At 40.6% G+C, this 11984-nt stretch overlaps 1 protein-coding gene across 1 annotated transcript; it reads left to right on the top strand.

Moving 5' to 3' along the window:
• Nucleotides 1–6287: 6287 nt before the first annotated feature.
• rgs2 (regulator of G protein signaling 2) lies at nt 6288–8667 on the top strand. Its single transcript, XM_030049672.1, has 5 exons — nt 6288–6414; nt 6530–6622; nt 7079–7140; nt 7369–7535; nt 7717–8667. The coding sequence occupies exons 1-5, from the start codon at nt 6323–6325 to the stop codon at nt 7909–7911; spliced, it is 609 nt and encodes a 202-aa protein (XP_029905532.1). The 5' UTR covers nt 6288–6322; the 3' UTR covers nt 7912–8667.
• Nucleotides 8668–11984: the final 3317 nt, after the last annotated feature.

The following is an 11984-nucleotide window of genomic DNA, read 5'->3' as shown; positions in this document are numbered from 1 at the left end:
CAAAACATCAAAGAGGAACCACTTGACATTATAGCTCCGAGCTTTAGGCTGTCGGCCTTCAGTCTGCCGTCGTTTATAGGAAATTGCATTAAAATATAGATGTTCTCTGATAACCGATAGCTGACAAAGGACATTGGTTGCTTGCAGTTTCCTGTTATCCGTTTATTTTATCTGTGAGAAACATCTGATGACTTTAAAATGAAGTGCATCACTGATATGTGCAATTTTAGAAACAGGAAGGCCAGGAGTTCCAGTTTCTTATAAAATCAGTCATTGTGAGAAGAAATGAAATTTTCTCTGAAATTTACCTCCGCTCTCTGCAGACTGAAACATTCAATAGACTGTACCATGCATTAGAAATTACTTTCATTTTACTTTCCGCCCACATATTTTGATAGTTTAGCTGATACCAGTCTAATTTACTGAGAACCTACCACTTGTTGCTTCAACCTGTTCAGGAGTTTAGCTCACAAAGGGATTAAAGTTTTTCACTATGAGCCCTGGTTCTGTAGGTTAGTCTGCTCTTGTGGACATAAAAAAAAACACAGAAATTGTAATTTGTGCCACAACTATAACTTGTTGCTGATAAACCCAGATGCATGGGCTTGAGCTGCAGCACTGGCACTGAACAAGACGCTGCTTTCAGTACCTCTGACATTTTGTAAGTCACATTTTTTCCCGGTACAACAATAAGTGAAACAGAAAATGAAACTGGACAAAAAGTCCCCAACACACCGTCACAGTTAACATCTCACTCTGCCTTTCTATTTTTGCCAGTTTATTTGGAACCGTGCAGCACGTTGGTGTGGTATCACAGGCAAGGTGCTGCTCTGTTTTATAAAATACACCAGACGATAATGAATGTTTGGCAGCAAAAACTGCACAGTGAATGCTGAAATATAGCTTTGCCGCTTTCAAATTTTGCCAGAAGAATCCACTTCATGAAAATTTCTCCATTTGTCTCTTTATGCCTAGGTATGCAGTCTCTGCCATTTTCTTTCTCTCTCTCTCTCTTTCACGCTGAAGCACACACAAAAGATACTTGAACAATGGTTAGGGCAGCCAGACTGTAGAGTTTCTAGTAAAAAAAAAAAAAAAAAAAAAAAAAAAAAAACAGAAACAGCTGAGGATTTTTCATTTGAAAAAAATTAGCATAGCTCACAGAGATGTCTGCTGTGAAAAACGATTTGCACTGAATATATTACATCAGTGCAGCGCTTCCAGACGACATGTGAAGATAGAAATCTGTCTTATCACGGGTGCCTGCAGATTGTGTTATCCACTGTGACCTTAAATAATACATAGGTCAAGAGCTTGAGCCATCCATTGCTCAATTTTTGGGAGCAATATGAACCACAGCTTCCTTTATTTGTTCTAAAAAGCAGCATAAAATGCATTTATTCCTCTCTCAAAGGGGCACTTGATGCTCTCTGTGTTGGGAATGCAAGGTATTCATCATGAGGATGAACCCTGCAGCTATTTTGGGGGATTTTCTCATCCATGAAGGCTTAAAGGAATACACCAAGTGTTTGTATTGTGCAGCAGCATGGGAGGTCGGCACTGACGGGACTGTTGCCTCACAGCGATGACGGCCTGGGGTCAAAATCTTCGCCCCGGTCCATACTGGGTCTGTGTGGGTTTCCTCCCACAGTCCTAAGACACACAGGTCGGGCGAGGTGATTTCTCTAAGTTCCACAGAGGTGAGAAAGTGTGTGTGAGTGTGTCTATCTGTATGTTAACCCTGTGATTGCCTGGTGACCTGTCCAAGGTGACTGATTACAAATAAACAGGTATGGAAAATGAATGAAATAAAATCATCAAACACCAAAATCATCCATGTGTCCCGGGTAGATCTGATGGTGCCTCATTACGGTCACACTGACTTTTAGCCAATAAATTTGGTTCACTTGCCATAATGAAAATGGATGTATGTGGACTTGTTATTGTTTTTTTATTTACTCCACCATCTACACCAGTCTGGAGGCTAACTGCCACCCATGTATTTTGTCACTTCAGACAATGTCAAGTCACATAAAAGCATAAAACAGCAATAATTATTGCCTCTGTTTTCTTGGATTTTCACACGGAGGTCCACGTCGCCCCAGCAGGGCTTCTGTCGGCCAAACACAACTGCATCAATTTTTGTCCAAAGGTCATCGAAGTTGAACTGAGAGCAACCATAAGACACATAACTGCTACACTACTGTAAGCAAAAATGGGAGTGAACCAGCAGGGGAGCTTTTTTAGTGCCAGTGTGTCGGCCTCCTCAGGGCCTCGACCCCAGCAGATGGAGGAATGCAACTCATAGTTCACTGGATATTTGCTAGATCTTGCTCAGTGGTTTTCACAGTGGACTCCAGGGGTCCCCATGGATCCTTGAGCAGCTTCCACAGCAGAGTCCTCAGCAAAATGAGGAATAGTTTAATTTCACTATCATTTAAAACACTGGCAATTATGATAAAGACTATGTTAATTATTATGCTAAGATAAGACAGGGTAGAAATTGTGTTAACCCTGGAGTAAATTCAATGGTCACGAGTGATTCAGAGCTTGCTCAAATAATTACAATAACATAAGTTAAAACAAGGTAGTAAATTAAATGTGAATGCCAGAAGCACCTAAATAAAATAATAATAAGCAAAATAACAATATATTCAATGTAATGTTTAATTGTCACCACTTTGCATCTATTTGTCAGTGTTCAAATATGATATATAAAAATTTGATACTTATCACGGGGCCAAAATATATTTTCGTATGGAACAGTGAGCAAAAATCGCTTAAAAATGTTTGAAAACTATTGATCTAGCTATAATAACTACATCATAAACATGCTTTCAATGACTAGTATGGTAAAACAAACCTAATGTTCTCAGGTTGTGTCATTCATCAGCACAGAGATGACATGTCTATGTGTGTGTCTATGTCTACTTTTGTGCAAATTTTGCATTTTGTAGAAATAAGCTGCTCATTTTTAATCATTGTGCATATATTTATTGATCTTGTAAAGCACTTTGTGGGCCACTTCGTAGGCCTTTATTACACGTCTTGCACCGTCTTGCACCTCTTGTAATTTCGATTAGAGTAGAACTTGTACTTTCTGGTTATGTATGTGTACAGTATGTGTGTGTGTGTGAGCCACCCAGTGTCTCTGTGCTTGTTATTTGGGCAGCACTCAGAGCTCACTTTGTAAAAATGTACCGGGGGAGGGTGGTGGTGTGAGGGTTAGTCTTAAAAAACGTCCACAGTCGGGTCAAAAGTGCAGTGGGACTGTGTGTTTGGAACTGGGGGGGGGGGCAAACTCTGCAGGCAGTGCTGGGAATCACCTTATGCGTAAGGCCTGCTGAACGCACCGCCTGCCTCAGTGGAAACTTGGCTCCGGTTTTCGTCCACTTCTAAACAGACAGCTGCTTACACGCAGTCTGCACATCATAATAAACACACGAGGTGAACACCATGTTTTCACCCGCCGAAGCACCGAGCTGGTGCGACCGAGTGAAGGATCCCAGCGGTGCTCACAACACGCGCAGCAGGTGACGCAGATGCACCGGACCACTAACAATCTAGAACAAAATGTGATGATTCTGTACGTTTTTATGATGTTTGTCCTGTTCTTCAGAAGAGTTCGCTAAATGGGCAGTTTTGGATTTCTGGGATATGATGGAAATGTCAAGCTCCACCAGATGACTGGAAGAGTTCAAAGTGCACCAACAACAACTGCTACAACCAGACATCACCGGTTAATATATCTCAAAGCTGGTTTGAGTATTTCATGCAGCTTGTTTCATTAACAGGATAACTGAACAGTTTTGCCAAGAGGAAAAAGTAAACAATGCATTACTTATATGTTTCCAAAATGTTTTGAACATTGTCAATTCTGCGGTTGTGCTGCTTGCTGTTGACATAGTGACATATTCAAATTCCCCCCTTATCTAAAGCATGCAATGTTGTTGTTGTTTTTTTTCCATTGGGGTCTTTTCAAAGGGACAAATTGTACCCGCACTAGAATGAGAAACACATTCATAACCACACATTTGCATGCAAACAATGAGCAAATGGAAACATGGCAGGGTTGATGTCAAGCGAAGATCACGTCGATTATTCATGCATAAAAACAGGCCGTACAGGTTTGGCCAAAGCGGTCAGTGATTCCACATTCAACCCATCCAATACTGTCTTTCACCTTGACAGAAATGAGAAGTGAAAGAGTGTCTTTGTATTGCACACAGGAGGGTGTGTAGGCCTGTACATGAGAGCCTGCACATGCAGCAGAGAGACAATAAACCGTGTCATATGGGCTTGAATCAATAACAGAAGTCAGTGAGCCATCGAGGAAGTGGTTTCCGACAGATGACAGTTTTATCGTTATTTGACCTGCAAAAACTGTGATAGCAAACACTTATTGCCATTGGCTGGATGCAGTTATGTACTGTTTAATTTTTTCCAAGCACGCAACAAACATCGATCAAAGGCGGGTGAAATGTTTAGCCGGATGCTAGAAATGTTATGCATGCAGGTGTAACTGACCTCTAATCACACACCCACACGCACGTTGCTATTTTGGACCGGCCTGATTCTATTTTTAAAGTTAAAATGAAAGGAATGTGAGAATGTGCCTTAAGCAAGCAGCACTTGTCCCATACCTCAGGTAAGAGGAAGTTGCATCATCATCTCTGTACCAACCTGTCATATCTTAACAGATGATCATCAAAAAAAATGAATGCTTCACTGATGGCACACCCTGTGATTAATTCATTAAATATGAAGAGTAGGGCGCATTGTGTAACCACTGGTTAAACATACAACTGAATCTATATTTGTTCTTAACCCTCCTGGTACTTTCAAGTACACTAAGATTTTTTTTTTTTACTCAATTTTATGTGTTGGGTACTTTATGTTTCTTGTGGACTATCTAAATAGCCCTTTAAATGATATATATCCCTCTTATACTCCCAAGCACTTGCGGAAATCATGTTTTCCCTGCCAAAAGTCACATGAGCTATCAGTTGTTATCTCTCTATCACAGGTGTGGTTCTGTTTGGTGAGGGCAGTAAAGCAGAGGGCAGTTTTTCAAGATTATAAATAGCATGCTCCTCCAAGTCAACTAAAGTAAATGTGTGCAAAATGATGCAGTCAAACTGACCCCAAAGAAACACTGATGCGTACAAAATGTGTCCAGGACATTGAAAACATACCACCATGTTAATTTAAATTAGGAAAAGCCATTCAGTATGAAGTACACTAGCAGGGACCACACCAACAACAAGATACGATTGAACGATTTATTGCGAAGCAAATTGCAAACTCGATTGACAGTCTTGTAGTTCGGCTGCGTGTGGGGAAGCTTCTTAGGGAATCCGCCGTAGCTCCCGGGCACGACGAACCCCCTCAGGACCCTACGAGGACAGGAGAGGAGAAAGTAGAGAAACAGGGTGGGAGGGAGGGGCGCAGAATAAGAGAGTGACAGAGGGGAAGAGGGTTAGGAGAATTTAAGCAATGCTGGAAGAGGCATGGTTGTGGTGTGGTCCTGCTCCTGAAACTACGCAAGATAGCTTCAACAAACAATGTTAAATTACTTATTTAGAGACCTTAAACACTGAATGTGGTCAAATTGACCCCAAATATAATTGTAGAGTTAACAGTTGTTGCTTAATACATTATAGTGCTACAGTGTGGTCATTTTTCATCCCATATGAAGCATAATATGATTCGACATTATTGTAAAGCAATGATGAAATCTGGTCACTTTTATGATGCACGACAAGGCAAGCATAAAATTATCTGTTTTTTTTTTTTTTTTTCTAAGAAGATCATATTTTGCTTTCATGGATATGACTCCTTGTTTAATGGGGAATTAATGCTAATTAAAAACACCTCAAGTCCGCCTTGGGCCATCTCTACGCATGTACTTGGATGTATGATCAAAACTGCTGCAATTTAGCAAAGTATCAGCTGTCAAAACAGGAGAAAAGTGAGTAAAAAGTTCCATCACCCCTGAACAGGATTGCATTTTAGGAAAAGAGTATTCAGTCTGCTGTATGCGTCATAGTCTCTTGACCTTACGTTTAAAAATGGAAGCACACAGGATACTCGGGGAGGGAATGTTTATGCAGTGACAGCCTATCGCTGCCTCGGGCTCTCAGAGTCATACCAGGGTAAGGCAGTGTTTACACAGCCAGGGCCAATCACTGTGCAGCTCTGTCATTCCAGGCCCGCCTCCTGCCTGTCATACTCTGGGAAAAAAAATGCCAGAGAGAGACTATAAAGTTGTCTGACAGGTCAAGAGGGAGAGGGAGACTTGTGCTGACTTGGACATTAAACCATGAGAGAGAACCTCAGTGTGACTTCCAGAAGCATGGCTTTCACAGACTGTATGAACACCACTGACCTAGCCACAGAGAAAAAGGGAATAAAGTAAGTTGTATTTTATCAGACTGCTTTAATGACCTTGTTCTATATGTCATTTGTTGTGGTACTGCATTTTTGATTTTTTTTTTAATCCTTAATGACGCGACCTATATTTTCTCAGGAGGAAAAACTGGAGAATGAGAATAAGATTTTTCTTGAAGATGAACTCTTCCCCGAGCCTGCCAAAATCAAAACTGAGGAACAACAGATACAGGTAAGGCAAAGAACTTCTTTGAATGATGGATTTATGCTTCACATACACAATTTAATTCCAAAATGAGAAGAATAGCATTAAAAAAAATGCCACTCACTATTCCAAAATGATTAACCTATCACTCTGCAAGAGCAGTACAAGAGCAGTAGTGTTTGAGTTATCGTTAACATTATTTGAGTGTCTAAAATAAACATGGAAATATTAAATTAATTAAATAATTAGTTCTTCAAAGCTGTGCTAACAAATTAGAAATGTCTGAGATGCCATCATTTGTTTTTTGCTACTATGAAGCAATGAACATCAGTTTTAGGGTTTTCCAAAAACAACAACAACAAAAAAACATTAAAAATGGATATGATGGATATTAAAAGTCTTCAGTTCATTTTTGTCTTGCATTTAATATTAATAGTCGCCTGTGCAAGCGTGTCTAATGTGATTTTCCTTCTCCACCCTCAGGCCAACAGCTGATGACGTGAACCAATGGGCGCAGTCACTTGACAAACTACTCAGTCACAAATGTGAGCATCATTCACTGCACTATAGCCTCATGATAGCATAAAATGGTCTCAAAGGTCACACAGTAACTGGCTGTTGAATGAAGGCAGTTTATTGCCACAATAAAAAAAAAAAGGGGGGGGGGGGCGGTAATAGGTTTGCACTTACATTACCTTACACTACAAGCAGCAAGCGGCTGTGTTGCTGGCCTTGTCCTAACACTCCTCCCATTGTCCCTCTCTCTCTTTCAGATGGAAAAACTGCCTTTTGTGTCTTCTTGAAGTCGGAGTTCTGTGAGGAGAACATCGAGTTTTGGACAGCCTGCGAGGATTTCAGGAACATCACCTCGCGAAGGGAGCTGGTGTTGAGGGCCAACAGCATTTACGAGGAGTTCATCAAAAGTGAAGCTCCCAAAGAGGTAACAGCGCACACTTACATAATAAACACCACTCAGTGATTGGCTGAATTACTGTGGATAAAAAAAATAAATAGATAAAAAGAAGAATGATCACTTTGTTTAGCTCTTTCGGAATTTGCAGGATTTTTAGATGGTTATGGATGCCAAAGGCTCATGCTGGGTTGTTTCTGTTTGGTTGCAGATCAATCTGGATTTCCATACCAGGAAGGCCATTACGCAGAGCCTCGGTGAACCCAGCGCCACCACTTTCCTCGCTGCTCAGAATAAAGTCTACAGCCTGATGGAGAACAACTCCTACCCGAGGTTTATCCACTCTGACCTCTACAAAGAACTGTGTGCAGCTGCCAAAGGAGAGGGCAAACACATTAAGTCCTAGTCAAACCAGATAGCCGCTCTGAAGTCATTTGTTTACCACTGTGAGTGTGTGAATACACAATTGATGATGTTCATTCCAGGCACCGGCTTGGGATAATAGACCCAGATGCAAATCCTGTGCATAAACATTAACAGTAAATGGCAAAGATGCAAAACTGAAGCCATTTCAGACGCTCGGGGTGTCTTTTCCATCCTGCCAAGAGGTTTTAACAAAGGAGTTGTGATGATTAGGATGGATGCTATATGTGCTGCGGGCAACACACAATGCATTCCCGTTAAGGGATTAAGGTCACGTGTCCTTCACTGGTCCATTACCTTCAATTTCTTTACCGTGTTATAAGCATTTTACACTCTGAGTAATGATGCAGTTCAAGAACATGCTGTTGTTGTCGTAGTTGATATTGTGCACTATGTAAAAAAGTCTGTGGAGTGTACATTAACTAAAAATCTGTAAATGCGCTGTATTTTATGTGTTTTGTCTTGCACGTAATTGTACAGTGTTGCTGAATTATATTTTTCTCTCATGTACAACTGATAATAATTGAGTTTTCGCGTACAGAAGATTTGTAAGGCTTTCTTTGGTGTACTGTTCTGCTGGATTTGACACAGTTTACACAGTGCAGTTGGGAGCTTCCAATAAAGACTGTATTTTGTTTTACATTACAATGAAAAAACACAATGTATTTAAAATAATTTAATATCATGTGATCTACTGATTGTGATTTAAAGTTGAGGGCAGCTGGACTGATCGACAAATAAAATGTTGACTTAAATATTATTTATGTCTTTTCTTGCTTTTATTCATAGTCTATCCTAAAATATTTCTTACAGTGCTAAAGTCAGTGTATCAGTGCTAAATGTCTAGTTTATTACTAGAGTCGGGTCCAATTTGTCTCATTTATTGCTAATGACAATTATAAAATGTCTTATTTATTTCTAAAAGCATCTATTACTAATCTGGGGCAATATTAATTTGTCTCATTTACTGCTAAAGGTAAAGTTAAATTGTCTATTATATGTCTTTATTGATGTATTTATCGGTTAAAGTCAGTGATAAAATGTGTACTACATTCCTAAAGAAAACACTTAACATCTAATCTATTGCTAAAGGCACATGAGGCAATATTTTGCTACTCAGAAATCATATTTTCTACGTGCTGTTATATGCCTCGTCATATTCTTTGGATTGCCAAATATGCCTTTTTTATACAAAAGCCACACACTTTGGATATTTGGTTTAATAGAAATAAAGGTCAGATATGAATAGAAACGCACACACTGACATATATGAAGAGACAATGTACTGGATGTTCAACAGTTGTCTGTAACAAAACAAAATTCCTGTTCTTTCGAGAACATTTCATTCCCTTCGGTGCAGCTGATGGGGCCACGTCAGCGCAGAGGACTTCCTGTAAAAGAGGCCTCAAGTACAAGGCTGCAAGTGCAGAGGGAGCGAAAACACGGGTAGCAGCTGGGGTTGTTCTCTGTCTGCTGTGTGTCTGCACACTGATACCGAGCCTGTTTCCAAGCATGAACTCATTGTAGAGGCTGACAGTGACCAGACACCTGGACGCTGCTCCTGACAGCCTGACAGCCTGACAGCTCCAGGCCTCGGCAGCTCCGTACTGTAGATCTCACATACCACAGCTCTGCACTGCAAACTGTGCTGCAGCTTACAGATACATCTGGCCGATCTGTCGATATTAGGTTGATACTGTGATATGAGACTGGATATTGTCTGGGGGTTTTGTGATATGGCATAAGTGCTGCCTTTTTCCTGGCTGGGGTGTGATTTTCCTAACTTATTGGATGGTTCCAGCTGATCTGTTCTGCTTTGTTTCCTCTTCCTGCTCGGTATACGCAAAGACATTTTAGAGACATAAGTATTGCTGAAAGTGTTTTAACTTTTAATGAGTACATGGCATGGGCCCCTAAGGTCTAAGAACAAAAAGAGACTATTCAGCATTATAAAATATAAAGTAAAATCATTGGGGAAGAGCAGAGACAAATGGGATGTACATATAAGATGCAGGTGAAACAAAAAGCCGGATAAAGGAAGGAAGACGCTACAGAGCCGCTGCATCAACTAAGAACATTTACAAAAAATCTTTCATACCAAATGGAATAACTAAGCTAAACTTTTAAACACCACTGGAACCATGCCCATTATTGTTTGCATGATGTGTTTTTTAATGTTGTAGATATTGTGATTTTACATGATGTGTTCTAAGCAACTTGTGAAGCTGAAGGCAAATTTCCACATCTGTGGACAACAAAGATCTTTTCTTATCATATCCACATTACTCATAACTGCTAATCAAAACTTTTCTGTCACCACCAGAGATCCTAACACTGTCATCACAACATCAATATCAGTTTGTTCAAATACATTGTGATGTTTGACTTTGTCCATATGGTCCAGACTTAGTTAGTGGAGCAGAAAGTCACTAAGTGACACTCTACCCTCCTTCAGTAACTGTTAAGGTGCCCTTGAGCAAGGCACTGAACACCCAGCAGATAAAAAAGCTGGAGGCCCAGGTGAAGCTGGTGAAATAAATTAAATCACCCATCAGGACGTTTTCCACAACACTGTTTCGGGGTTTTGTCTCAGGCCTCTGTTAGGATATCTAACCAATGAGACTCAGCTGTGTGTGAAACAATGTGCTTCCCTAATCTACCTTCAGGTGCCCTTGAGCACAGCTTGCATCCCTCAAATCGCTCCGGTAGAGCTGGTCTGCAGCCAGCAGTGCTGCACCGTGGTTGTGTTTGGGCTGGGAGGCTCCCATGTGAGTATATGTGACTGTGCGAATGTGAAAAAGGGCGTTGCTGGGAAAGAGCAAACGTGCTCCGTGCACTTTATCTTGGATTAAAAAGGCTGATTAGAAAAAAAAAAAAAAAAAGGACAGACCACGGACTACATTTCATCTTGTAACACAGCATCTTAATGCGTACTGTTGCAATGCACTTCATGCTTGTCTTAAGCTTGACATTTAATGCAGAATAGTCACTTAGTATTCCTGAGGCAATCCACGTTTGCATCAGGGGAAAGCGAAATGAGAACTACAGGTCAGGGAAAGACACTATCTGCCTGTTTCAGCATGATTTCAGCTGTGTGAGCTCAGCCCAACAAGAAGGATACAGTGCAACAGTGACTGTTTTGATGATGAGGCATGTATGGTAACCTGGTTAAAATAGCAACAAAGGTACACTTGAAAGCTGGAACTCTGCCACTATAAGCAAGAGTTTTGTTTGTCCGTGCACGTGGCCTGGTTTCTGATATGACAAACAGCAGACAGAGTAACTTTTCAAGTTACTCTGGCCTGGTAGTAAAACCTGTGAGTTTTCATTTGTTGCCACGATGGAACTTGGCAACAGAGCAGTGGATCCAGATCCAAGCAGTACTTAACGTGCGTAAGTAAACAGTGGAGCCTAAAATAGAAAAGGCCAAGTCCCACTTTGACTGTAGGGCTGTAGTCGCGTCACACAGCGCAAGCAAGCCTTCCAACGCACACACGGCTCAGGCCAAAGAGCCATAAGTTAGCTATGGTCTCCTTGTATACAACAAACCAACCTTTTACTTAATTTATGGGATGAATCACAGTGGCCATTACACAGACTCCTTGATTATGTCCATAACATTAATACAAACATAAAAGTACAAACTACAAGCGGGAAACTATCGTAAAATAATCGTTACTCATTTAACTTCTACTGGTACTGTAAACTCCAGCCCTATACTGATGCTCTTATATGGACATGGCAACTTGCCTCTGTGCCCTCAAATCAGATGGTCTAAAACAGAGATGTGAGCACTATGGTTGCAAATACTGAAACTGTCATAAGATTTACTACAATTTATTTTGCAAGACAGATACTCTAGCCTAATTATTGGAACAGGTCACCTTGGACAAAAAAATTTATAAAACAGGCTTTTTTTTTTTTTTTTTTTATGATGGATTTAACTGTTGCCAACATTTACCTGCAGGACTGGTGGAGCATGTCATGCCTCTCTATCACCAGCAGGTGGTGGTAAAGATCTACAACCAAGTCTGACTATTACTCGGGTTCATCTGA

The sequence above is a fragment of the Myripristis murdjan genome, chromosome 4 (assembly GCF_902150065.1).
Source record: "Myripristis murdjan chromosome 4, fMyrMur1.1, whole genome shotgun sequence".
Classification (NCBI taxonomy): domain Eukaryota; kingdom Metazoa; phylum Chordata; class Actinopteri; order Holocentriformes; family Holocentridae; genus Myripristis; species Myripristis murdjan.
Note: the sequence above shows the minus strand (reverse complement) of the source record. Positions and strands in the feature narration are given on the sequence as shown.

What these genes read in the sequence shown, in the direction of transcription:
- rgs2 (XM_030049672.1), top strand. Translation starts at nt 6,323, where the DNA reads ATGAGAGAGAACCTCAGTGTGACTTCCAGAAGCATGGCTTTCACAGAC. An exon ending in CTGAGGAACAACAGATACAG is followed by an intron (nt 6,623 to 7,078) that starts GTAAGGCAAAGA and finishes CTCCACCCTCAG; the next exon opens with GCCAACAGCTGATGACGTGA. An exon ending in CAAACTACTCAGTCACAAAT is followed by an intron (nt 7,141 to 7,368) that starts GTGAGCATCATT and finishes TCTCTCTTTCAG; the next exon opens with ATGGAAAAACTGCCTTTTGT.